This window comes from Parasteatoda tepidariorum, chromosome 7 (genome assembly GCF_982258835.1).
Source record: "Parasteatoda tepidariorum strain Cologne lab strain chromosome 7, Ptep-v5.0, whole genome shotgun sequence".
Taxonomy (NCBI): Eukaryota; Metazoa; Arthropoda; class Arachnida; order Araneae; family Theridiidae; genus Parasteatoda; species Parasteatoda tepidariorum.
Window position 1 is genome coordinate 14849025 of NC_141761.1, and position 26938 is coordinate 14875962.

The following is a 26938-nucleotide window of genomic DNA, read 5'->3' on the forward strand; positions in this document are numbered from 1 at the left end:
GTGCATGCATGCAACGTTTCATTTTTTAAGCATATTTCAAAGTAAAAAAATACCACATTTCATAAAATTTCTGTGCTTGGCTTTAAATGAATTAATACTCGGTTAGTATATTTGTTAAAAACCCTCTCTTAGTTTTATAGTTAAAAGAAATAATGTAATTAAGGGGACCACAATGGACCAAAAACCCTTTTGTTTGAGTGACCGGGGGAGGATTCTTTAAGCTAAATAGTCAGAGGAACACCGTGACTCAGTTGTTACGACTGTGCGCTTGTGTTATTCATTGAGCGGGCTTTCGCTGGTTTAAATCCCGTCGGGCCGTCCATTGTAATTTTTCTTTCTTCTTCTGTTTATATTACAATGTATTATTTTGTTGATGTGTTTTTCGATATTTTAAAGGTTTCTATGTAGAAAAAATAATTTTTTTCCTTCGAGAAATAGCGAATAATGCCTTAAAAAGTAAGAAAAATCCACTGCACACACTCTGTTCTTGCGCAGACTTAGTCAAGTGCTCACCCACCCGAAAACTGACAGCAGCCAGTGATGCTTGACTTTGGTGATCTGCTGGGAACCATGACTTAACGATCAGTCTACTGCGGGACAGGGATCGTAAGGAAACTGCCTATAGACTTCTAAGTAACAGGTCTGACTTTAGAGAAACAAGTCACAAAAAGTACCCTCATTATATTTAGAAAGACAAGTCGTAAAATAGATCTCATATGACTTCCAAGGCATTCAACCAAGGTGACTACCAAGAGACGAAAGTCACCATAAATAGTCATGGAGACTTTTCTGGGATTTCACAAGACAGAATAACATCAAAGTCACATTATGACCTCCTTGGGACAATTCAAAACGATCCCACCTGTAACTGTGACTATTTTTGACTTTTATACTATTTTTGAAGGTTTTTAGCAAAAAAGCTACTTTTTTATTTTCTGCCGAAAAGATGAAGAAAACACATAATGTGAAGAAAACACAAATGTTCCAAATACCCTATGATTTTTTGCTGATTTTTGTAGCTGTATATCCATGATATATACGTATGCAGCAATATTGGACACTTATTTATGCATCACAAAATTTTAATTTTTAAATTTATATACCTTTTGAACTACACCTTTTCAACAATTAGTTTTCTCCATTTTTGTATCGGTGTCATTCGGCTTAGCGCAAATAAAACATCGGCAATACTATCCCACCTGACGTATTAATTTTAGAAATGCGTATTAATTTTTCTAAAAAGGTATTTCAGATACATAAAAGGATGTAAAAAAAAAATTCATTTTTATACTCATCAAATTCAATACAACTTCTGTACTTTTAGTCTCGGCGATTTAATTTTAATGTCATTCGTTTCAACGTAAAAATAAACAGAAAACAATACATCGCCTGACTTGGTTTAATGCGTTTTTCGATATTCTGGAGGAAACATTTTTTTTATTAGGAAAATGGGAAAAAACTGGAAAAATCCTGGAAAATCAGTTTATTTGCTCTTTTTCGACTTCTTTTGTAACATTTTGGATATTCTAGCATGCATGGGGTGTCTTCTGTGTGTGAAGTCCAGCAAAGAAAGCGTAATGGAAGAATAAAAGAAAGGAATAAAAAAAATAAAATGGCTCGAGAAAGGCTCAAATTTCAAGACTCCCTAGCTGCCTTTAATATCAAGGTATAATTTTCAAACTCGGACCCTAAGTAGGGGTCTATGGTCCAAACAAGGCTGCTGAAGATAATTTTTATAGGCCAATTAGGGGGGTCACAGTGGGTCCCTAAAGGTATATTGCGAAGATGTAAGGAGAGAGTTTTTGAATCGAAACTGTGGTATGCTTCACGTATCACCGTGGACTGGAAGGTAGGCCACCAGACAAGCAAGTTCGCTGCAGGAGGAAGAGGTCCTGGGTTCGAATCCCAGGGACGGTTAAATTTTCAAACGATTGTTTTTTGTTTATTTTAAATTATATTATTTTTTTACTTGTTTTTCGATATTCTGGAGATTCCTGCATGTAGGAAAAAATTATTTTTATTGGAAAAATGGGAAAAAACTGGAAAAATCCATGAAAATCCGTTTATTTGCTCTTTTTCGACTTCTATTGTAACATTTTGGATATTCTACCATGCATGGGGTTTTTTCTGTGTGTGAAGTCCAGCAAGGATAGCGTAATGGAATAATTTAAAAAAAAAGAATAAAAAAATAAAATAACTCGAGAAAGGTTCAAATTTCAAGACCCCCTAGTTCCCTTTAATATCAAGGTATAATTTTCAAACTCGGACCCTATGGTCCAAACAAGACTGCTGAAGATATTTTTTATAGGCCAATTAGGGGGGTCACAGTGGGTCCCTAAAGGTATATTTCGAAGATGAGAGGAGAGAGCTTTTGAAGCGAAACTGTGGTAGGCCTCACGTGTCACCGTGGACTGGAAGGTAGGCCACCAGGCATGCAAATTCGCTGCAGGAGGGAGGGGTCGTGGGTTCGAATCCTAGAGACGGTAAAATTTTCAAAAAAATTTCTTTCTTTTCTTTTGCTTGTTCTAAGTTATATTATTTTTTTGCGTGTTTTTCGATATTCTGGAGGTTTCTTGCATGTAGGAAAAAATTTCTTTAATTGGGAAAATGGGAGAAAACTGGAAAAATCCAAGAAAATCAGTTTTTTTGCTCTTTTTCGACTTCTATTGTAACATTTTGGGTATTCTAGCATGCATGGGGAGTTTTGTGAGTGTAAAGTCCAGCAAAGAAAGCGTTTTGGAATAATAAAAAAAAAGAATAAAAAAATAAAATGGCTCGAGAAAGGATAAAATTTCAAGACCCCCTAGCTTCCTTTAATATCAAGGTATAATTTTCAAACTCGGACCCTAAGTAGGGGTCTAAGGGTCCAAACAAGGCAGCTGAAGATAATTTTTATAGGCCAATTAGGGGGGTCACAGTGGGCCCCCAAATGTATATTGCGAAGATGAGAGGAGAGAGCTTTTGAAGCGAAACTGTGGTAGGCTTCACGTAGCACCGTGGACTGGAAGGTAGGCCACCAGACAAGCAAGTTCGCTGTAGGAGGAAGGGGTCCCGGGTTCAAATCCCAGGGACGGTCAATTTTCAAAAAAAAATTTTTTTTTTTTTGATTATTTTAAATTATATTATTTTTTTATGTGTTTTTCGATATTCTGAGGTACCTGCACGTAGGAAAATTATCTTTTCAATTGGGAAAATGGGAAAAAACTGGAAAAATCCAGGAAAATCAGTTTATTTGCTTTTTTTCAACTTCTATTGTAGCATATTTAATATTCTAGCATGCATGGGGTGTTTTCTGAGTGAGAAGTCCAGCAAAGAAAGCGTAATGGAATAATAAAAAAAGGAATAAAAAAATAAAATGACTCGAGTAAGTTTCAAATTTCTAGACCCCCTAGCTCTTGGTAGGCTTCACGTATCACCGTGGACTGGAAGGTAGGCAACCAGACAAGCAAGTTCGCAGCAGGAAGGAGGGGTCCTGGGTTTAATTCCCAGGGACTGTCAAATTTTCAAAAAAAAAATTTTTTTTTTGTTTATTTTAAATTATATTATTTTTTTATGTGTTTTTCGATATTCGGGAGGTTCCTGTATGTAGGAAAAAAAATTTTCAATTGGGAAAATGGGAAAAACTGGAAAAATCCGGGAAAAACAGTTTATTTGCCCTTTTTCGACTTCTATTGTAACTTTTTGGGTATTCTAGCATGCATGGGGTGTTTTGTGAGTGTAAAGTCCAGCAAAGAAAGCGTTTTGGAATAATAAAATAAATGAATAAAAAAATAAAATGGCTCGAGAAAGGATAAAATTTCAAGACCCCCTAGCTTCCTTTAATATCAAGGTATAATTTTCAAACTCGGACCCTAAGTAGGGGTCTAAGGGTCCAAACAAGGCAGCTGAAGATTATTTTTATAGGCCAATTAGGGGGGTCGCAGTGGGCCCCCAAATGTATATTGCGAAGGTGAGAGGAGAGAGCTTTTGAAGCGAAACTGTGGTAGGCTTCACGTAGCACCGTGGACTGGAAGGTAGGCCACCAGACAAGCAAGTTCGCTGTAGGAGGAAGGGGTCCCGGGTTCAAATCCCAGGGACGGTCAATTTTCAAAAAAAAAATTTTTTTTTTTGATTATTTTAAATTATATTATTTTTTTATGTGTTTTTCGATATTCTGAGGTACCTGCACGTAGGAAAATTATCTTTTCAATTGGGAAAATGGGAAAAAACTGGAAAAATCCAGGAAAATCAGTTTATTTGCTTTTTTTCGACTTCTATTGTAGCATATTTGATATTCTAGCATGCATGGGGTGTTTTCTGAGTGAGAAGTCCAGCAAAGAAAGCGTAATGGAATAATAAAAAAAGGAATAAAAAATAAAATGACGCGAGTAAGTTTCAAATTTCTAGACCCCCTAGCTCTTGGTAGGCTTCACGTATCACCGTGGACTGGAAGGTAGTAAACCAGACAAGCAAGTTCGCAGCAGGAAGGAGGGGTCCTGGGTTCAATTCCCAGGGACTGTCAAATTTTCAAAAAAACTGGAAAAATCCGGGAAAAACAGTTTATTTGCCTTTTTTCGACTTCTATTGTAACTTTTTGGATATTCTCGCAAGCATGGGGTGATTTCTGTGCGTGAAGTCCTGCAAAGAAAGCGAAATGGAATAATAAAATAAAAAGAATAAAAAAATAAAATGGCTCGAGAAAGGTTCAAATTTCGAGACCCCCTAGCTCCCTTTAATATCAAGGTATAATTTTCAAACTCGTACCCTAAGTTGGGTTCTATGGTCCAAGCAAGGCTGCTGAAGATATTTTTTATAGGCCAACTAGGGGGGGCACATTGGATCCCTGAAGGTATGTTGCGAACATGAGAGGAGAGAGGTTTTGAAGCAAAACTGTGGTAGGCTTCACGTATCGCCGTGGACAGGAAGGAAGGCCACCAGACAAGCAAGTTCGTAGCAGGAGGGAGGGGTCCTGGGTTCAAATCCCAGGTACGTTCAAACTTTCAAAAAAATTTTTTTTTTGTTTTAAATTATATAATTTTTTTTAAGTGCTTTTCGATATTCTGGAGGTTTCTGCATGAAGGGAAAAAAATTTTTATCGGGAAAATGGGAAAAAACTCGAGAAATCCAGGAAAATCAGTTTATTTGCTCTTTTTCGACTTCTATTGAAACATTTTGGATATTCTAGCAAGCATGGGGTGTTTTCTGTGTGTGACATCCAGCAAAGAAAGCTTAATGGAATAATAAAAAAAAAGAATAAAGAATTTAAATGGCTCGAGAAAGGTTCAAATTTCAAGACACTCTAGCTACCTTTAATATCAAGGTAAAATTTTCCAACTCGGACCCTAAGTAGGGGTCTATGGTCCAAACAAGGCTGCTGAAGATAATTTTTATAGGCCAATTAGGGGGGTCACAGTGGGCCTCTAAAAGTATATTGCGAAGATGAGAGTAGAGAGCTTTTGAAGCGAAACTGTGGTAGGCTTCACGTATCACCGTGGACTGGAAGGTAGGCCACCAGACAAGCAAGTTCGCTGTAGATGAGAGGGGTCCTGGGTTCGAGTCCCAGGGACGGTGAAATTTTCAAAATATTATCTTTTTTTGTTGTTTATTTTAAATTATATTATTTTTTTAATGTGTTTTTCGATATTCTGGAGGTTCCTGCATGTAGAAAATAATTTTTTATTACGAAAATGCGAAAAAACTGGAAAAATTCAGGAAAATCAATTTATTTGCTCTTTTTCGTCTTCTATTGTAATATTTTGGATATTCTAGCATGCATTTGGTGTTTTCTGAGTGCGAAGTCCAGCAAAGAAAGCGTAATGGAATAATAAAAAAAAAGAATAAAAAAATAAAATGACTCGAGAAAGGTCCAAATTTCAAGACCCCCTTGCTCACTTTAATATCAAGGTATAATTTTCAATCTCGGACCCTAAGTAGGGGTCTATGGTCCAAACATATCTGCTGCAGGAAATTTTTATGGGTGAATTAGGGGGAGCAGGGGGGCACTCAAAGTTCTATTGAATAGCTGACAGAAGGAGGACTTTTAAAGAGAAATTGTGTCAGGCTTCTCGTGTTCTAGTGGTATGGTGGTCAGGACACGGGACTAGTAACTTACGGCAGGGGCGAGTAGGCGCAGGTTCGAATCTCAGCTTTATCAACTTTTCAAAAAAAAAATTATTTTTTTCTTCCGATTATTTTGCATTATATTATTTTTTCAAGGTGTTTTTCCATATTTTAGAGCGTCCTACATATAGGAAATAAATTTTTTAAATTGAGAAAATGGCGAATAATGGGTAAAAACTGAAAAAATCCAGGAAAATTGGCTTTTTTTTATTGTTTTAAATTATTTTACAATATATTCGACAGTTTCTTACGCGTAAGGTGTTCTATGAGTAAAATTGTGCATCTTTCTTTGTCAAAGAACGCATAATGGAATAATAATAAAAATATAATAAAATAAAAAAATGGCGTGGTGGGGATCGAATTTCGAAGGCGTCTAACTCCCTTTATAATTAAGTTATAATTTTCAAACTCGGACCCTGAGTTGGGGTCTATGGTCCAAACATATCTGCGCCAGGAAATTTTTATGAGTGAATTAGGGGGAGCAGGGGGGCACTCAAAGTTCTACTGAATAGCTGACAGACAGAGGACTTTTGAAGAGAAATTCTGTCAGGCTTCTCGTGTTCTAGTGGAATGGTGGTCAGGATACGGGACTAGTAACTGACGGCAGGGGCAAGGGGGCGCAGGTTCGAATCCCAGCTTTATCAACTTTTCAAAAAAATTTTATTTTTTTCTTCCGACTATTTTGCATTATATTATTTTTTCAAGGTGTTTTTCCTTATTTTAGAGGGTCCTACATATAGGAAATAATTTTTTTAAATTGAGAAAATGGCGAATAATGGGTAAAAACTGAAAAAATCCTGGAAAATTTACTTTTTTTAATTGTTTTAAATTATTTTTACTATATATTCGACAGTTTCTTACGCGTAAGGTGTTCTATGAGTAAAATTGTGCATCTTTCTTTGTCAAAGAACGCATAATGGAATAATAATAAAAATATAATAAAATAAAAAAAATGGCGTGGTGGGGTTCGAATTTCGAAGCCGTCTAACTCCCTTTATTAAGTTATAATTTTCAATCTCGGACCCAGAGTAGGGGTCTATGGTCCACACATATCTGCAGAAGGAAATTTTTATAGGTGTATTTTGGGGAGCAGGGGGTCCTCAAAGTTCTATTGAGTAGCTGACAGAATGAGGACTTTTGAAGAAAAATAGTGGCAGGCTCTTGTGTTCAAATGGTATGGTGGTCAGGACAAGGGACTAGTAACTGACGGTTGGGGCGAGGGGGGGCAGGCTCGAATCCCAGCTTCATCAACTTTTTAAAAAAATATCTTTTTTTTTCTTCCGATTATTTTGCATTATATTATTTTTTCAAGGTGTTTTTCCTTATTTTAGAGGGTCCTACATATAGGAAATAATTTTTTTAAATTGAGAAAATGGCGAATAATGGGTAAAAACTGAAAAAATCCTGGAAAATTTACTTTTTTTAATTGTTTTAAATTTATTTACAATATATTCGACAGTTTCTAACGCGTAAGGTGTACTATGAGTAAAATTGTGCATCTTTCTTTGTTAACGAACGTATAACGGAATAATAATGAAAATATAATAAATAAAAGGAAACGGCAGGGTGGGGTTCGAATTTCGAAGCCGTCTAACTCCCTTTTATATTAGGTTATAATTTTTAAACTCGAACCCTGAGTATGGGTCTATGGTCCACAAATATCTGCTGCAGGAAATTTTTATAGGTGAATTAGGGGGAGCAGGGGGGTCCTCAAAGTTCTATTGAATAGCTGACGGAAAGAGGACTTTTGAAGAGAAATTGTGGCAGTCTTCTCGTGTTTTAGTGGTATGGTGGTCAGGACACGGGACTAGTAACTGACGGCAGGGGCGAGGGGGCACAGGTTCGAACCCCAGCTTTATAAACATTTCAAAAACATTTTTCTTTTCTTCCGTTTATTTTACATTATATTATTATTTCAATGTGTTTTTCTATATTTTAGAGGGTCCTACATAAGGGAAATAATTTCTTTAAATTGGTAAATTGACTAATAATTGGTAAAAACTGGAAAACTCCAGGAAAATTGGCTTATTTTTATTGTTTTAAATTATTTTTACAATATACTCGACAGTTTATAACGCGTAAGGCGCTCTATGAGTAAAATTGTTCATCTTTCCTTGTTAAAGAACGCATAATGGAACAGAAATAAAAATATAATAAATAAAATAAAATGGCGGGGTGGGGTTCGAATTTCGAAGCCTTCTAACTCCCTTTAATATTAAGTTATAATTTTCAAACTCGCACCCAGAGTAGGGGTCTATGGTCCAAACATATCTGCTGCAGGAAATTTTTATAGGTGAATTAGGGGGAGCAGGGGGGGTCCTCAAATTTCTATTCAATAGCTGACAGAAAGAGGACTTTTGAAGAGAAATTGCGGCAGGCTTCTCGTGTTCAAATGGTATGGTGGTCAGGACACGGGACTAGTAACTGACGGCTGGGGCGAGGGGGTGCAGGATCGAATCCCAGCATTATCATCTTTTCAAAAAAAATCTTTTTTTTTCTTCCGATTATTTTGCATTATATTATTTTTTCAAGGTGCTTTTCCATATTTAAAAGGGTCCTACATATAGGAAATAATTTTTTTAAATTGTGAAAATGGCGAATAATGGGTAAAAACTGGAAAAATCCAGGAAAATTGGCTTATTTTTATTGTTTTAAATTATTTTTACAATATTATCGACAATTTCTAACGCGTAAGGCGCACTATGAGTAAAATTGTTCATCTTTCTTTGTTAAAGAACGCATAATGGAACAGTAATAAAAATATAATAAATAAAATAAAATGGCGGGGTGGGGTTCGAATTTCGAAGCCGTTTAACTCCCTTTAATATTAAGTTATAATTTTCAAACTCGCACCCAGAGTAGGGGTCTATGGTCCAAACATATCAGCTGCAGGAAATTTTTATAGGTGAATTAGGGGGAGCAGGGGGGTCCTCAAAGTTCTTTTGAATAGCTGACAGAAGGAGGACTTTAGAAGAGAAATTGCGGCAGGCTTCTCGTGTTCAAATGGTATGGTGGTCAGGACACGGGACTAGCAACTGATGGCTGGGGCGAGGGGGTGCAGGATCGAATCCCAGCATTATCATCTTTTCAAAAAAGATCTTTTTTTTTCTTCCGATTATTTTGCATTATATTATTTTTTCAAGGTGTTTTTCCTTATTTAAAAGGGTCCTACATATAGGAAATAATTTTTTTAAATTGCGAAAATGGCGAATAATGGGTAAAAACTGGAAAAATCCTGGAAAATTGGCTTATTTTCATTGTTTTAAATTATTTTTACAATATATTCGACAGTTTCTAACGCGTAAGGCGCACTATGAGTAAAATTGTTCATATTTCTTTCTTAAAGAACGCATAATGGAACAGTAATAAAAATATAATAAATAGAATAAAATGGCGGGGTGGGGTTCGAATTTCGAAGCCGTCTATCTCCCTTTAATATTAAGTTATAATTTTCAAACTCGCGCCCATAGTAGGGGTCTATGGTCCAAACATATCAGCTGCAGGAAATTTTTATAGGTGAATTAGGGGGAGCAGGGGGGTCCTCAAAGTTCTATTGAATAGCTGACAGAAGGAGGACTTTTGAAGAGAAATTGCGGCAGGCTTCTCGTGTTCAAATGGTATGGTGGTCAGGACACGGGACTAGTAACTGACGGCTGGGGCGAGGGGGTGCAGGATCGAATCCCAGCATTATCATCTTTTCAAAAAAAATCTTTTTTTTTCTTCCGATTATTTTGCATCATATTATTTTTTCAAGGTGTTTTTCCATATTTGAAAGGGTCCTACATATAGGAAATAATTTTTTTAAATTGTGAAAATTTCGAATAATGGGTAAAAACTGGAAAAATCCAGGAAAATTGGCTTATTTTTATTGTTTTAAATTATTTTTACAATATATTCGACAGTTTCTAACGCGTAAGGCACACTATGAGTAAAATTGTTCATCTTTCTTTGTTAAAGAATGCACAATGGAACAGTAATAAAAATATAATAAATAAAATTAAATGGCGGGGTGGGGTTAGAATTTCGAAGCCGTCTAACTCCCCTTTTAATATTAAGTTATAATTTTCAAACTCGCACCCAGAGTAGGGGTCTATGGTCCAAACATAGGTGCGGCAGGAAATTTTTATAGGTGAATTAGGGGGAGCAGGGGGGTCCTCAAAGTTCTATTGAATAGCTGACAGAAGGAGGACTTTAGAAGAGAAATTGCGGCAGGCTTCTCGTGTTCAAATGGTATGGTGGTCAGGACACGGGACTAGCAACTGACGGCTGGGGCGAGGGGGTGCAGGATCGAATCCCAGCATTATCATCTTTTCAAAAAAGATCTTTTTTTTTCTTCCGATTATTTTGCATTATATTATTTTTTCAAGGTGTTTTTCCTTATTTAAAAGGGTCCTACATATAGGAAATAATTTTTTTAAATTGCGAAAATGGCGAATAATGGGTAAAAACTGGAAAAATCCTGGAAAATTGGCTTATTTTCATTGTTTTAAATTATTTTTACAATATATTCGACAGTTTCTAACGCGTAAGGCGCACTATGAGTAAAATTGTTCATATTTCTTTCTTAAAGAACGCATAATGGAACAGTAATAAAAATATAATAAATAGAATAAAATGGCGGGGTGGGGTTCGAATTTCGAAGCCGTCTAACTCCCTTTAATATTAAGTTATAATTTTCAAACTCGCACCCAGAGTAGGGGTCTATGGTCCAAACATATCTGCTGCAGGAAATTTTTATAGGTGAATTAGGGGGAGCAGGGGGGTCCTCAAAGTTCTATTGAATAGCTGACAGAAGGAGGACTTTTGAAGAGAAATTGCGGCAGGCTTCTCGTGTTCAAATGGTATGGGGGTCAGGACACGGGACTAGTAACTGACGGCTGTGGCGAGGGGGTGCAGGATCGAATCCCAGCATTATCATCTTTTCAAAAAAAATCTTTTTTTTCTTCCGATTATTTTGCATTATATTATTTTTTCAAGGTGTTTTTCCATATTTAAAAGGGTCCTACATATAGGAAATAATTTTTTTAAATTGTGAAAATGGCGAATAATGGGTAAAAACTGGAAAAATCCAGGAAAATTGGCTTATTTTTATTGTTTTAAATTATTTTTACAATATATTCGACAGTTTCTAACGCGTAAGGCGCACTATGAGTAAAATTGTTCATCTTTCTTTGTTAAAGAACGCATAATGGAACAGTAATAAATAAAATAAAATGGTGGGGTGGGGTTCGAATTTCGAAGCCGTCTAGCTCCCTTTAATATTAAGTTATAATTTTCAAACTCGCACCCAGAGTAGGAGTCTATGGTCCAAATATATCTGCTGCAGGAAATTTTTATAGGTGAATTAGGGTGAGCAGGGGGTCCTCAAAGTTCTATTGAATAGCTGACCATCAGAACGAAATCGTGACTGAGCTTCTAGTGTTCGAGTTGTCTGGCGGTCAAGATACCGGACAAGTAACTGACGGCTGGGGAGAGGGGGCGCAGGTTTGAATCCCAGCTATATCAACCTTTCAAAAAATTTCTTTTTTTTTCTTTCGCCTATTTTGCATTATAATATTTTTTTAATGTGCTTTTCTATATTTTAGAGGGTCCTACTTAAAGGAAATAATTTCTTTTTATTGGTAAAATGGCGAATAATCGGTGAAAACTGGAAAAATCCAGGAAAATTGGCTTATTTCCAATGTTTTAAATTTTTTTTTACAATATATTCGACAGTTTCTAATGCGTAAGGTGTTCTATGAGTAAAATTGTCTATCTTTCTTTGTTAATGTGTTTTTCGATATTCTGGAGGGTCCTGCATGTAGGAATTAATTTTTTATTACGAAAATGCGAAAAAACTGGAAAAATCCAGGAAAATCAATTTATTTGCTCTTTTTCGACTTCTTTTGTAACATTTTGGATATTCCAGCATGCATGGGGTGTTTTCTGTGTGTGATATCCAGCAAAGAAAGCGTAATAGAATAATTAAAAAAAAGAATAACTAAATAAATTGGCGCGAGTAAGGTTCTAATTTCGAGAACCCTAGCTCCCTATAATATCAAGGTATAATTTTCAGACTCGAACCCTATGTAGCTATGTAGCCCAAACATGGCTGTCGCAGAAAATTTTGATAGGCTGATTAGGGGGGTCTCAGTGGGCCTCTAAAGGTATAATGCGAAAATGAGAGGAGAGAGCTTTTGAAGCGAAACAGTGGTCGGCTTCACGTATCACCGTGGACTGGGTGGTTGAACACCAGACAAGAAAGTTCGCTGCTGGAGGGAGGTGTCCTGGGATCGAATTCCAGGGACGTACACTTTTTCAAAAAATTTTCTTTTTTTTATTTTACATTACATTATTTTTTAATGTGTTTTTCGATATTCTGGAGGGTCCTGCATGTTGGAAATAAATTTTTTTTTATTGCGAAAATGGGAAAAATCCTGGAAAATCAGTTTATTTGCTCTTTTTCGACTCCTTTTGTAACATTTTGGATATTCCAGCATGCATGGGGTGTTTCCTGTGTGTGAAATCCAGCAAAGAAAGCGTAATGGAATAATAAAAAAAAAGAAGAAAATAAAATACTCGAGTAAGGTTCAAATTTCGGGACCCCCTAGCTCCCTTTAATATCAAGGTATAATTTTCAAACTCGGACCCTAAGTAGGGGTCCATGGTCCAAACATGGCTGCCGAAGAAAACTGTTCTGTTATCTAATACATTGTTTATTGTGCAACTTCAAATTATTAGACGCACTATAAGATTCTATGCAAAATTGTAATTATCGGGTGATAACTATACACCTTTAATTTTTTTACGCGGTTTACACTCGTTTACGTTCGTGTATCAATGGGTTAAATTAGACAATATATAATATAAATTTGACAATTGGATAAATTAGACGATATATTACATAAATATAGAATATTTATTATCTTAGTATATTATAATAATTAGACGCGCTCTAGTTTTTTAATAATTACATGATTTGCACGAGTTTATACGCAATAATACTTTTATATTTAAATATACATGCAATGGGTTTTTATTCAGGAGATTTTTTATATACTTCCTACTTATATTAATTTTAACGTATTGCATTACAATGTTAACCAATCGATACACAAACGTAAACTAGTGTGCAAACCGGTTTCAGACGCTAAAAAACAATAAAGCACAATAAAAAACAATAAAAATCACGTGATAATTATGATTTTACATAGAATCTTATAGTTCGTCTAATAATTTGGCCAGGGACTGTTTGTGATCGCATTTTCAATAAAATTAGATACTTAACAAATTTAAAACAACTCAAGAGCTATAAGCGATAAGCAGAGAGCTCGCCGCACTTAACTATACTCAATACTTAATGACATCCATGACGTTTTATTGTGTTTCTGAGATGCTGATTTAAATTCCCACAACTTTTTCCTAAATGTTATGTAACAAAAAGGAATAAGAATATTTTTAACGTCGTTATTTAATTTTCTTATTTAAAATAAATAATTTGTGATTCTGAAAAGTAAAATAAGTTCTTCTTACTCTTTCTTGCTTAACTGTCACTGTTCAATGCATTGCTTTTTTTTTTTTTGTTTTTTTTTTTGAAAAAAACATTTTTTACATTTTATAAGAAAACTAAATAATAAGATCATAAATAAATTTTCATCTCTATTAAATTTTTTTACGTAAACACAACTTAATTACAGCGTTGAATTGAATGGTTAAAAGTTTCATGTTATTAAAAATTTATAGTTACTTGTCATATATTGTAAAATTGTTTTATAATTTTTTTTTTTCAAATCCATCTCGAACAAACTCTGTATGCAAACATGCTAGATCAAACAATATCCACCGTAACATACCATTGGATCCGACTAAGAAACATCAATGCACACTGTCAATGTTGTAAGGATAAGAAGTTCCGTCAGATGTTAAAGCAAAAACATTCTATTGCATAGATAGCAGATAAATGAAAGAATTGCGCTATTAATGATGGAAGTTTACGTAAAATATTTTATTTTATTTTATAACCTTCATTGAACAGTCAACCTAATTTTTAGGTTTACGACTACTATTGTTCAACTCCGTAGCTTTGAACCCAATCCAGAAGACAAGGGAACTCTTGTATCAAGTATTGGGAGAAATTTGCAAATCCTTCACAGAGGCAAATTTCTCCCAATACTTGATCCAAGCGTTCCCTTGTCTTCTGGATTGAGTTCAAAATTACAAGGCTAAGTAGTTGAACATAGTAGTCGTAAACCCAAAAATTTGGTCGGCCGTTTAATAAAGGTTATATATCACTGAGGATAGCACTGTGGTCGGTGAAAGACGGATGCGGAATTTTTATTAACCAGTCATCGTTGGAATTCGAACCCGGTTCATCTCATAGAAAGGCGAACTCTCTATCCCCCGAGCCATCACGGCTCTAGGTAAATGTTTCATAAAGTCACTTAACTTCTTGAAGCTGCGTATATGCTTTAGCTGTGAGCTGTCAATCCAGCTAAACAGGGGTTCGAATCCCATCGTTGACACCACATAATTTACTCCATTCCTTTAGCACGTGAGAAGTTTCTACTGTCTTGCACTCCTCATATACATGATTAGGCAAAATAATTGTGTAATGAAATTCATACTTACAATAACTCCATTATCATTTTCACAGAACCGGAGCTCGTATATAGCCCCATTGCACTTTCTGTTTTATATATATATATAGATAATAACCTATTTTTAGATTTTTAAATTTTTCAGGCTTAACATTAATTTTTGAGTTTTTATTAAATGTTTTTTTATTTGTTGTAATACAGATAATTTGTGTCTGGTAAAAATATTTAATTTAATTTTATTTTAAATTGTGCAATTTAGCGTTTATAAAAAGGATCCTAACTGATATAATTATGTGTAAAAACAAATTTACTAATTTTCAATGACAATTTTACTAATTTTAAATAAATAAACAATTACCTTTTATGTTTAATGTGCATTCAATTTTATATCATAAAAATTAGTTAGCTTTAAAATGAAAGAAAAGGTTGGTTTACTTGAGATGCTTGTTTTTTTCTAAAATAACTTTTTTTTTTCTAATTTAACTTTCTACTCTAGAATCAGATCATTGGCAGCACCGTTTTTAGTGCACTCTGACATGAGTATCGTCAAAAAGACCTCTTTAAGTAAGAGCTTCGCACAAATATTTTGTATACATTTTAATGTACTTAATTTGCTTTGTTAAATTTTTTGTTTTTATATTTTCTCGCATTTGATGCAGATGTTTGTCAGGTCACTGGTTGAGGTTTTAATGGTCTCTCGTAAAAGGTTTTTTCTTCATCACAAAATCTATGAAAAAAAGTCAGTGCCTCCCAAAAAGTGGTCGTAAAAAAAAAGACAATCATTCTCTGAACATCATGTAAGTCTTTTTCTGCACCACTCAATTTGGCTTATTGAAAACCACCAGTCTTTAGGAAAACAATTTCTTTTTTTTTATAACATATATATTGCAACTATTCACATTAAGTGTTGGTCAAAATCTTTTGAAATCAAATGTTAAAACAGAAGTTTAAATATTTAAGAAAAGTGTCCGAAAAATCTGTGATTGTCATGAAATTGTGGAGCCCGAACCCTTATCACCCCCTTGGCATACAATGGGCTGTTGAAAGAATGCTTTGCTTTATTGCTTGAGCTACAATGCAGTGAAAAACAATGCTTGATACTACTTTTCCAATAAATCTCTTTGCATTATTTATTTAGTTTTATTCTTTATTTATTTTCTTTCTACCTTCAAGTTAAGAGTAATATTCGGAAAAGGAAAAAAAGATAGCAGTAACTTGTAATGTAAAACCAAACTAAAAATATTTTATTTAAACTATTAGCAAATGTTGATACATGCCTGTAAATCATATTTACTACAAAATATTTGAATTAAAAAGAGTTAATTTTAACATGTTTTTTTTTCTAAAAATTCTACACTACGTGGTGCAGCAGCCTATGAAGGGAAAAAGCCTACTGTGCACATCCAAGTTTTTGTGACTCTAGGCTCTGGAGTGCCAGAGCAAATGTTGGGTGGTCAACCAAGTGTGGAAATCCCTAATGTTTGACACTTATTCAGGGTCCCCACTCAATTTCAGAAGGAAAGAAAATTCCATGACAACTAGAAAAAGTTCAGTGAAAATCCAGATCATATTTTATCTATACCATGCAATTTTTCATCAGAAATGATTTTACTTTTTATTTGTAGTGTCAAATACTAGATTTTGTGAGCAAAACAATATCATTGAAAGAGGAATAAAAAATGCAAGTTTGGCTAAATTGTGAAACTTTTGCAACAAATAACTGTAATAGATATCAGAATTATTTGTCTCAAAAGATTACATAAAATGTGGTTTACCAGAAACAAATCTGTTACCTGATCTAGTCTTGAAAACTTTTTAAGAGAAAAAAAAAGATATGATTAAAAACTTATTATTTTGATAACATATTCGTATCTTTTGATTTTTTTTCCCTTCTATTTTCTGAACATAATTAATCCTATCTTGCAGCAGGCTTCCCACTCAATTTCTGAAAAAAAAATTTCCTAACTTTTCCATGTATATCAGGTAAATTTCAATAGAAATCCAAACCATATTTTATCATACCATGAAATTTTTCATCAGAAAACTTTGAATTCTTGTCAAATTTCTTGTAATGTGAGCAAAAAAACATATAATATAATGAGAATGGAAAAATAGAAAACTTTCACTAGAAAAAGAATTCCACTTCTAAGGTCGATATATATTCAACTTTTAATATAGACATACTTCATAAAATAATCCTACTAGATGCTAGAATTAACTCGAATCTCGGTAACTGTTACTGACAATTCGAAGACTGATCATTTACCAGGTTTGTTGAAGGATTTTTCTAGACAATTCAACTTTCCTTGACAATTACCTGATTTTTAGAGTCAAAATAAAATTCCCAGAAAATTTAAGGTTTTCTGTGTTCTCTCTGCCATTTTATTGATCCACTGAATGGATGAAAGGCTGTGTCAACTTTGCCTGGTCCGAAGCTAGAGCTCTGGATCTGTGCACGAGATTGCAGCTTCACCACCGGGACTCTCTCCAGTTAAAACAAAGGCAAATTGTATAACAGGCAGAAAAATTAAATAGAGATTAATTTTTTAAATACAGGGTACCTGCTACATTTGAGATTTTCAAATCCATGACTTTCCATGAATAATTCTAAGAATTTTTCATTACTTACAATTTTAGTTACTTACGGTTAAGAATTGTGAAATTATGTCACGAGGCGGTGCTCAAATCAATATTATTTAGTTGCCATTCAACTCTGGAACAGGGTGCATCTCCCTGCCAATTCACAATGACCTTATCAATTTTATATCTTCAAACTTGTAAATAAATTATTATGTGTGTTACAATCCACTGGTTAATAGATCAATACATCACAAACACTTACAATTGAAGTTACAATTTTCTCCGACAAAAACACAGCCATAAATAAAAAAAGCATTGCAATAACAATAATTTAAATGATAGATATAACCGAAAGTGTTATACTCAGCATCTTCCTATTAATTGATTTTAAACTTAAAAAACAAAGTAAAGAAAGAGTTGCAGCAATGAAATGGCTAAAAAAAATATATAAAAGCAAATAACTAAATACAGTCAGATATATGTTATTTAAATCTGTTTTATTTCTTCTTAAAAGTGTAATATAAAAAGCTTAAACTAGAACTTTAAATTGATAAAAAAATAAATAAATTTTGAAATCACGAAAGTTTAAAAGCTAATTTGCTCTAGAAATTATGTTCTTTCTTTCATTTTTAGAAAAAAACCATAATTTTTAAAGAACGGGTTAAAAACATTTCATATTTTAATAAAATATGACTGGGAGAGCGGATTTTGTTACAAATTCAGATATTTACACTGTGAAAATTCCATTTTAAAAATTAGATTTTTCGGCAGCCTAAATCATGTTTTTTTTAAAAAAGAAATAGTTAAAATCATGACAAAGTTTGTTTAATACCGAAATCTATGACTTTCTATGATTTTTCATGACATTCCAGGAGGCCGGTAGAGATTTTTTTCCAGTAAAAGTAACTGCTCAGTAAAAATTAACTGCTATTTTTTTATTATAGAATACTATTACAAGCTTCCAAGTTTTAGTAATATTCCCTTATAATAGTTTAGTTAGAGCATATAATAGATTGGTAAAACTATTATAAGCTCTCAAGTTTAGTATTAGTCAAGTTTAGATTATCAGTGTTTATAGTAATATTTATCTGTATCAATGTACATTTATAATTTATAAATGTATTCTTAAAAATTTAACGTTGTTTTACTTGATAAACAAATATTTAAAGTTAATATGAAACAATATTTATTTTTTTATTAACAGAAAGTATTTCATTTTAGAAGTATTTTGATTATTTATAGTATTATGAGCTTTAAGACAGTTTTGGAAGAAAATTTCAAGTATTACTGTCAAAAACCAGTTTAAAAAATCCAAAAAACTCAACCTCCAAGGTATAAAAACCTTTTTTTAAAACCCAGACACAAATTATCACTTTTGTATTTTTCTTTTTACAATAAAAGGGATGAAAATACTGTATTTTTTTACTCGAAAAATCAATTAAAATGAACACTGCATAACACTCATACAAGCAAACTTCAATTAGAGTCAATTAAAAAAAAACAATCTCTAGTTTGCAATTAAATTGAGACCAAGTCATTAATAGAAAGTGACTTTAATTCAAGTAAAAAAGAAATCAAAAATGTAATAAATATCTTCATTATATAAATATTTTACAACAAATAATATCTGTGTTCAAAAGTCGTATTCTTCTTTAACAATCTCTTCATCAGGCAATAACTTGACATTTTCATCTGACTTGTTAGCATCAATTGGGTCGCTCTCTTCCTCTCCAAAACAAAAGTGGTCTTTCTCATCTAACGTCTTTCCCACTTGGCTATTAATATATGAAATTTTACATCAATAAAAGTTAGTAATCATTAAATCAACAGTAATGAAAATGATTATCAATAATGGTGAAAATAAAGATTGAAAGATAGAGAAATGATTCTTTTTCCTTTTTTAAAGATATAGAATAATTTTCAATTTAAAAAAAAAAAATCCTTAAACTTATGTTAGTTTCTCATTAAATTTAGAAAACTGAATTGACAGAATACTACTAAGTATAAAGAAGTCATTAGTAAAATAAAATTTTCAGATAATTCTATATACTTTGCACTTTCGCATTGCTTCAATTTTATATTACAAAATTATTTGCAGTAAGAGTAGGGGTTATTTCCTGAGCTATTTGAAGATTTTCTTAAAGTTAACAGATTTTTTTTTTCTAATATTAAAATCAGCAAACACAAAACTATGATGAAAATTTAAAAATTCAAGAATTTTTTATTTATTTATTTATTTACGGAATTTCTGAAATTTACATAAAATATGACTTTTTATCTAATATACATTTTTTGCTTGATATATGTTAGACAATGCCTAATTTTGGGAAAATGAAGATATAGAAATTTTGAATATAAGAACATGAAGATTGTGCTGCAGATTGACTCAGTAAATTCTGCTGTAAGGTATATAAGTTGCACTGCAATGCCATAATCAAAAATACAAAAGTAATAACCAATCAGAGTTTTTAAATGAAGGAGTACATTGCATAAAACAAATTTCATAAAAGTTTGCAAGAAAGTATTTAAAATTGATTTAAAATGGTTCTTAAAAACAAAATGCAACTTTCTAAACTAGCTAACATGCGGTGAATGAAATTATCACTAAGTTACAAAAGTTAAATTAAAAATAATGTAACTCTAATGAAAAATATCGAAAAGTCTTTTTTTGAGTAGGGGTGTACGTGGAAATGATAATTATATTTGTTTTCTTGGATAGGTGTGTCGTTTATGAAAGAGCAAAATCATTGATCTGTCTGGGTTTCTTTAAGAGGTACCTATTTTGTGAAAATTTGTGCTGCAGATTGACTCAGTAAATAAAAAATTATATTTAAAAAATCAACACAAAAATATGGTAAAGGAAGAAAATATTTTCAAAAATTGTTACTACAAATAAAAATCATTTATGACTTATTTCTATATATTTTTCTCTATATACTCAAAAATAATTTTGGTATTGTAAAATTTTGGGCTAAAAATTTTATCTAAATTACGAAAAGCATAAACCTGTAAAAAATCATTGTCCATAGTAAAATTTCAACTTGAATTTAATAAAAACATGCATTTAACAGTACTAATACTAAAAGTTATTCTAATTATGGGAACATTTTCCTCTGGGTCACACAGAAAAAAGTTTCGCAGAGAAAAAAATATTAGAAATGTCAGTTAAAAGAAATTTACAATAGTGTTTATGATAATGTTCGAATTTCGACTTCCTGTAAAGCTTACAGAGGGAGAGCCTCGCATTTAATTTTAAAAAACTCAGAGGGAAAAAAATTCGCTTTGATAATGCGTAAACGACCGATTAGGTTTCCCACATTGACTGAACACGTGCTACCGTTTTGTAAAAGACATCTGGCAGGAAAGCTCTTCTTTTCCATAGATTGCAACAAGAACACAGGTTTGCATGAGAACTTGCTTTTGTATTTGTGAAACTGCCGTTTTTCCTAAAGTTGAATTTGTGAAGGTACCGCTAAGCGGTAGGAAATTTACTCTGGACAGACCCTTGAGCTCAGTATTTATTTAATATCCATAAAAACAATACAGTATAACCCTACAACGACACAGAATTCAATACAAGTCAACGTTCCAAAATCGTGCAATTCTAAGATGTATTTATTACATAATTCTATATATTTATAGAATAATTAATAGAATAAGGTATATATTTATAAAATAAAAATAAAAAATAACTTGGCAAATATACTAAATTAAAAAATATATGACACTAAAATTTTATACTTTTATTGTACAATATATAAAATTGTATCTATTATTTGAAATCAAAGTTCTAATTTTTGGTTAAATTAGAACTAATCCATATTGCCTTTATAGACAACTGCATTTAAATCCTTGAAAATATTTTCTCACAGCGCTTCTGTTTTTAGATTAAGCTCTTTTGTTCTCCTATACGGTTTATTTTTATGTTTGTACGGTTACCTACGGTTATGTACGGTTACTTTCTTATGTTTGTACTGTTTAAAAAATGGTTCCAAGGAGTAAAAAAATAAAGATTTGTTAAATAGCTGCAAAAAACAAAACAAAATTAAAAACTATAATTTTTATTTCTTATTTTCTTGAAGAAATCTTAAAATAGTTTTTAATTTTGGAGAAATTGTAATGGTTATCACCTCTGAAAGCAGCACAGGAATATGAGTGTGATGCTATTTTCAACATTTGCTTCGATGCCAGTTGATGGTAAATTCAGAAGGAGTAGGTGTGAACAAATTGTGTAAATATTTTCATAAATAAGCAGACATTCAATTTCAATATGAAAATGAAAGAAAAGCCATGATCTCCAAATAATCTGTTGTTGAAAAATTTAGTGTTAAGAGTTACGATTCGGAGAAGAAAAAGAATGGAACAATCTTCTTCTCTAACTAAAGATAGTATTATCTCAATATATTTATCTTTTGCGTAACTTTATATTTCATTTTACAGCCGCATTGAACAGTCAAGTCAATTTCAGGTTTACAACCATCAATGCTTAACTATGCTTCCTTGTAAATTTTGAACCCAACCCAGAAGACAAGAAAACTCCTAGATCAAACATTGAGACTAACCAACCCTTGTAATGTTGCACACAATTTCTGCACAAAACTTAATTTATAATCCTAAATTGAGGAACAGTGTTTCAGAAGATATAATTTTCAATATTTATAAAACATTTTCTTGAGAGTGTAAAGACAAAGGCATCTAGTCCATCTAATTGAAAAAAAAATAACACAAAATTCTTCAAAAAAGACAATTTTTTACAAGGTCTAACATCAAAGCATATGTACTACATTAGATAATAAAAAGAAATATAGTATACATACATGTACAAAGTAATAGCAATTGTAAGTGGTCACCTTTAGGACAAGTTGGAATATTTTCAGATTATATTTTGAAAAAATATGTGTTAAATATTTTTAAATATTTAACACATATTTTTTCAAAATATAATTTACAATTTTATTAAAAAATAAAATTGATAATTTTAAAACTAAAATCAATAACAATAAAAACCAAATTGAAGAGAATTTAATTGTTTGAAAGAATCAGGGGTGATTTTGAGCCAAAGTCAAAAAACCTGAAAATTTCCTGAGTAAAATCATTAATGACGCGTTTCAAAAGATAAATGTCTTTATAAATTTAAATCATTGATATTTTCACAACATGAAATTCTAAATAAATTATATACAACATAATTTAAATTAATAATTTTGTAAAGAGATGCCAAGCATAAATTCTAGTTCCTAATATTTCTAAATAAATTATACAAAAATTTTTATACATAAATGTGATCAATGATTTCTTGAAACTTCCGGATTTTATGAAATTTTCGGATTGCGGTAAGCAGAATCATCTCCGAAGAATATTGGACTTAATACAGCTTAATTAGTTGATTGCATCACTACAAGGTTTAAAAAATTAAAAAATTAACATAAAATGATAATTAATTACCTAAAAAACTTTTTTATTTTCATATATCCTAATTCCTTTGTTACTGTTACTTGAGATAAAATTGAAGCAAATATTTTTAATCTATTTATTATGTTTTTTTTTCCAAATAGAATATTAAAGTGTTAATACCAGGATTTAAATCCCTTATTTGCAATTTTGAATAAGGAACTAAGTCAACTTGTAGCTCTCTCATACTAAGAGAAGAGCCTGAAAAGAATAGGCAATGCACTTAATTCATAAGCTATAAAAAAATCCAAGTTGAACAATAAAATGCAAATTAAAAAGTTACCAACATTTCATAACCATAAATACCCATAGCTGCCAACATGGAAAGGAATAAATCCAGTAGATTTTACGAAAAAATAAAAATTTTATGATAACTGTTCCATAATTTTTTAAATATTTTGGGAAGTTTGGGATTTTTATAGTCATCACAATACAAAAACTTTATTACACTAATAAAGTTTATTACACTATAAAACTTTATTACACTAATAGTAAATAGTTTGCAATATTTTCCATTTATGATTAATATTAAATGAATTTGAAATGTTTCTTTTTATTATTTTTAACTTCTATTTTAAAAAGACAAGTAAATCTTTATTGATAATTAAAAGATTTTACTATTTAAGTACAGAATAAAACAAACTTAAATTTTCAGAAAAAAAGAAAAGCTTTAAACTAATTACAATAAGTGAGGCTCGTTCCATTATGCACTAGCAATACTTATTTAAATATTCAAGCAAGTGATAAATTGCGTAAAAATTCTATTCCGATAAGGATATTTTTCAAAAACTTAATCAATTATAGAGAATTTTCTAAAATGTACGAAAACCAGGAGAATTTTTATTATACCAGTAGACCAGGGAAAAAATGGCAAAATCCAGTAGTCGACTGGTAAATCCAGGAGAGTTGGCAGCTACGAATACCCATTTTAAAAACATCATCATCATCAATGGCTCAACAGCCCAGGGTGGGCCTTGGCCTTCTCAAGAAGTTTAAACAAAGTTCAAGTGAGTTTAAACTTCTGAAAAAGTTTAAAAACATACAAATGCAAATTTTGAATATTTTAGGTAGGTCTAAGAATCTAGTTAAAAATTTCCAAAGTCTAAAAAAGTTAAAGCTTTCTAGGAAGATCAATGCTTCCTAATAATGAAAAAAAACAAACCTAGAAATATTATCTCTGAGAATTGTGATCTATAGTAACTGTTAGGTTATTTTAAAAGATTTTGAGCATAATGAAACTTTTTAGAAAATTATGTTATTTATGCGCATGCAAATTTTATATCAACTATAATGCATGGAAGAATTAGTGGCTTTTGGATTTGGTTTTGGTTCCTTTTTGAATTGTGGCATTGTAACATAGTGTCTCTTTTAATATTAGAAAAAAGTAAAACCATAATTTTTTTCAAAGAAAAAAAAAACTATTTTGAGAGAATTTAATGAATATTTACAAAACTCACAACATAACAGTTTAGACAGCAATGAAGCATTGACTGTATTATTATTGCAGGAAGAGTTGCCAAATCTTCCAACAATAAATAAGCACCTTTTAAGTACTTTTTAAGAGTTCAAAATATATTTTTAATCACTACATACATTAACAAAATGCAAAATAATTTTCAAATTTTACATGATCAGGATAAAATAACCAGTTTCTGACAACGAACTCTTTTCTTGATTATATTAGCTATTATAAAAAGATCAAGAGTTTTTCCAGTCTGATATCAGGTGGTGGAAAATGAAGTCTAAAATTGAGAATATCTAGCAAAATGCAGCAGAGTTGCACATGAGAGAGCAAGAATGTCAGTGAGCCCAGCTCAGTAGACGCACATGCAGACCTGCAAGTATTTCATCAAACAAGTAAAATGATTGGCACTTTCATACGCTATATCAAGGGTACATCGAAATGGATTGTGGTTGAATGACTTGCAAAAACGTTGAATAGAATAATGTGAAAAACACGCTTCTGCATAATATGCGGCAAAAATCGACAAAGTAAAGAAAAAAAATCTAATTTTTGAAAAGGGAAAATTAAGCAGTTTTTAAAAACACTGAATTAAAAAAAAGCATCTTAAGGGCCTTTAAAAAAAAAGAAAATCGAAGATAAGCACCTTTAAGCACTTTTTAAAAACTCTAAGCACCATGTATTAAAACATAGATAACAAAATTCATTTTACAAAACTGCAATTAATCTTCAACTACTCACATAAGTACACGGCGTAGTGAAGTTAAGATATTTTTACTAAGTGGTAATGCTGGAAGCAAGTTTATAATTTTGCTTTAAAATAATAAAAAATAGGTACAAAGTAACTATTAAAATAAAGTCTTACCACTAAAAGCATACTTCAGAGATTTTTGCAACTGCCTTTGCTGTAAGATAAAAAAAGAAATAATAAATAAATAAAATTTAAAAAAAATGAAAGCAGATATAAAATTACAAAACAATAATTTTGGCAAAGAATCTTCATATATACCTCAGATAAATTTACATAAAATTGAGGTTTGTGCAGTGCTCTCCACCTCCTATTATTCACAGAGGACAAATTGAACATCAGACCTCTAGACGCCAAAGACACCATATAATCATTCATTGTGTCACGACTCTGAAACAAATATATATATATATATATACATAATTTACCCTAGAATAATGGTAGAGACAATTTCAGTTTTTGGCTTTTTCTAAAATTTCTCAAGGTTTTTAGTTCATGAGATTTTTTTTTATACTTAGCTATAAAGCTTAAAACCTTCAGAAGTTTGAGAAACCAACAATAAATTACAAAAAAAAAAGGATTTTTTAACACCCTATGCCAGAAAGCTAATCAAGAATCTTGTAACTTGTATTGATTGTTTTGGTTGTTATTTGCAATAACAGCATAAAATTTCATAAACCTAGCCTAAATATTTATGGAGTTATAGACATTTAAAAAAAATTAATTCCTCTGTCTTATGTTTTTTTTCTTTTTTGTAATAACTTCAATATCTAATATAATTAAACAAAATTGTTAGAGAAATTTAAAATTATTTACAAAAATATGGATTTAAAATTTGAAAAAAAAATCAATAAAAACTACTTAAGATATGAGTATTTAAAGTAGTTCGCTTATATTGCGCACACACAGAAAATTAAAAAATTTTTTATTTTTATTTTTGTAATGAATTGTATTTTGGCAACTAATAAATAATCTAATTTAAATATCTTAAAAATTTAAAAAGTGTCTAGCAATTTTCTAAGTTGTTTTTGTATTTTTAAAAGAAAGCTAAAAATGATAAGGGTCTTTCCACAAGTTTCATTTTATATTATAAAACAATATTTATTAAAAATGATGTCGGAAAAAATAGGCGAGACTACAAAATAAAATTTGTGAAAAACGCTAACCTTTTGTGATTTCTTTTAAAAAATACAAAAATTACTTAAAAAATTGCTTGAGATTTTTAAAATTTTTAAGATATTCAAATCAGTACTCTTTTCATTAGTTGCTAATTGTGGTTCACCGCAAAATCAAGGCTTCCATTAAACTTCAGAAATTTTTTTTTTTGACTTTTCCAGGTAAATTTCAATGAAAATCAAGATCATACTTTCCTCCGAAAACTTTGATTCTTTTTATCTGTAATGTGAAATATTTGATTTTGTGTGAAAAAAAAATGTCATTAAATGAGGATGGGATTATTTCAGCTTGACTAAAATGTGCAATTTTTATAACAAATAATAGATGTCAGATTTATTTAACTTTAATCTCAATAACTGATTACTTTTACGGACAAATTTAAGACTGGCTATTTTCCAGGCATGATATCGAAATTTTCCAAGTTTTTATAAAGAAAATGCAGCGTTCTCTGACTATTCCCTGATTTTTAGAGTAAAAAAGAAATTCCCTAACAATTTCAAGTTTACCCTGAGCTAGGGGAACCCTGAAAATTATGAAGAAAAAAACCCAGTTTAATCGAGATCCCCACAAAAAAAATGAATAAATAAATTAAATATTTAAATAAGTTGTTCTTTAAATATTTTGAAATAAAGGCAAAGATCATTTCATCTTCAGACTAAAGAGAAGAGCAAGAAATAATAATTTTTATGTGATTAGTGTTTCTTTAAGTCTTTCTTTAGGAAATAAAGATTAAATTTAATTTTAATAACCTTAGACTAATTCGAAAATTTTTAGAAAGGAAGAAAAATATAATGCATATCTTCAGACATATGAATATGAGACTTTAAAAACTCCAAATTATACAGC

The 26938-nt window shown here is 31.4% G+C and overlaps 2 protein-coding genes across 7 annotated transcripts in view; both read right to left on the bottom strand.

Annotated features, from left to right (window-relative positions):
* LOC147806889 (cofilin/actin-depolymerizing factor homolog) overlaps positions 1 to 26938 on the bottom strand; it is a 119948-nt gene that overhangs the window by 22458 nt on the left and 70552 nt on the right. The gene's annotated exons all lie outside the window — the stretch shown is intronic.
* The window catches only part of LOC107436735 (cell cycle checkpoint protein RAD17), a 39563-nt gene continuing 31414 nt past the window's right edge, over positions 18790 to 26938 (bottom strand). For all 4 annotated transcript variants that reach the window (XM_087167376.1, XM_087167374.1, XM_087167375.1 and 1 more), the window contains 3 exons: positions 25178 to 25306; positions 25034 to 25073; positions 18790 to 19030 (listed from right to left, as the gene is read on the bottom strand). In XM_087167376.1, coding sequence (XP_087023502.1) covers positions 19011 to 19030; positions 25034 to 25073; positions 25178 to 25306 — 189 coding nt within the window. In that variant the 3' untranslated portion in view covers positions 18790 to 19010. The remainder of the gene's footprint in view (positions 19031 to 25033; positions 25074 to 25177; positions 25307 to 26938) is intronic.